Source organism: Chiloscyllium plagiosum, unplaced genomic scaffold (genome assembly GCF_004010195.1).
Source record: "Chiloscyllium plagiosum isolate BGI_BamShark_2017 unplaced genomic scaffold, ASM401019v2 scaf_10494, whole genome shotgun sequence".
Taxonomy (NCBI): domain Eukaryota; kingdom Metazoa; phylum Chordata; class Chondrichthyes; order Orectolobiformes; family Hemiscylliidae; genus Chiloscyllium; species Chiloscyllium plagiosum.
The window spans coordinates 71,410-73,130 of NW_025215260.1; the positions used below are offsets into that span (position 1 = coordinate 71,410).

At 50.1% G+C, this 1,721-nt stretch overlaps 1 protein-coding gene across 1 annotated transcript in view; it reads left to right on the forward strand.

Moving 5' to 3' along the window:
* Window positions 1–1,603, forward strand: part of LOC122548237 (D(2) dopamine receptor A-like) — an 18,093-nt gene extending 16,490 nt beyond the window's left edge. The window contains exons 5-6 of the mRNA XM_043686774.1: window positions 220–305; window positions 609–1,603. Coding sequence (XP_043542709.1) covers window positions 220–305; window positions 609–968 — 446 coding nt within the window. The 3' untranslated portion in view covers window positions 969–1,603. The remainder of the gene's footprint in view (window positions 1–219; window positions 306–608) is intronic.
* The last annotated feature ends 118 nt before the right edge of the window (window positions 1,604–1,721 follow it).

Consider the following 1,721-nt stretch of genomic DNA (forward strand, 5'->3'; position numbering starts at 1 on the left):
ATTTATATAAATGATGAAAAGTAGAGAGCCCAGCACCGATCCTTGTGGCACTCCACTGGTCACTGGCCTCCAGTCTGAAAAACAACCCTCCACCACCACCCTCTGTCTTCTACTTGTTTGTGTCTTATTGAGTTTGCTGTCGGTCAAAGTGGGCCCATTTCCCCCCCCCCCCCCTCTGTTTGTACACCTCCCCTAAAGTTTCTCTGTCCATCCAAACAGAGCGTGAGAACCGCAGATTCATCGGACACTTGCAGAGGCTGGGGACGTTTCTGCCCTCTGGGTCTCCATACCTTCCTCAGTTGGCGGTGACCCTCTCTCGTCCGTGCGCACCGATCCAATAGGAAAACCCTACCCCTCCTGTTGTGGAGGGTTTTCCTTCCCCCCCCACCCCCCCAGCCCACCCTGCTCCATTGCCGTGCCTCAACCTCCGGCACCAAGCTTCTGACCAAACACTTACTGCTGATGTGTTTGTGCTGTTGTCCAGGAGCTCCCACACACTGCAGCCGCGGCACACCGAACAGATTTTTCCTTATTCCTTGTCCCCTCCTTGGCTCGGTGTTCTGGCTGTTGACTTCCCCTCTTTTCTGTTCCTTCTGGGAAAATCCTAGACGCTGGTGCGGGAAGCGATGGCAGGACCGGAAGGAGCTGAGAGGGCCCACCGTGGAGAGGAGCCTGGGAAGGCCAGGCCGGCAGGAACTCCCTTGGTTTTCCAGCGCGCCATTGCCTCTGGCTCCGGCCTGACGGCTGGAAAGTGGGAGGCGCCGTCCTCTGTCGAAGTGTCCCAGGATCCTGAACGGGATGGCCCAGGGAGTTTCTTCAGGAGCAACACCTTGGAGGTGCCGAGGGTCATGGATGAGGAACAGGCCCCAGCCGTCAAGGAAGCATCAAGGAGCAAGGTATCCCACCAGAAGGAGAAGAAGGCAACGCAGATGTTGGCGATTGTCTTAGGTGAGTCTAGAATGATCTAGGACTGAATTTGAGAGTCACCATAGTAACCTAGAACATTGGGGTATGATGCCCTGAGTCATTGGGATATTTATAACCGCGTATGTTCCGTGTTCTCACAATTATCTGGAACAACAGGCTGCAATTCAAGTCGTGATTATCCAGAACTATAAACCAACTCACTTCGTCTTACAATGACCTAAATCTTTAAGATGTAGGTTGAGTTGTGATAATGATCAGGTACAAACGCCTGTGTGACAATCTAGGACAACAGGCCAGGTATCAAGTTTCTGGAAGATTCTAGAACAATAGGTTACATTGTCATCATGGTCTCGACCAATCAGCTGCGTTCCTGGTGTTACAATGGTGATGAAACAACAGACTAAATTTCGGCCAATCCCAATGCTCTTGAACAATATGTGGAGTGACTTTGACTCACAATGATCTGGAGAATCTGGAGTCTGATGGTAACACGATGATCTGGAACTGTAGTCTGGCCTCTGTGATCTTACAACTATCTCAAATTATAGTATGCAATCATCAAATCACCGTGATCGAGATTGATAGACCTCACAATAACCTTGGTAAATATTCACAATGACCTGGAATGATTTACTAACTGACCCAACCTCACAGAGATGAAGAACAATCGGCTATAGTCCAGTTTGTTCTAATTAGTTCGACCAATGGGCCTGTCTTGCATGGCGCTGTGATGATCTCAAACCAAGGGTCTTGACCTGAGTTGTTCTAGAACAATAGACCAAGGTTCACGACCC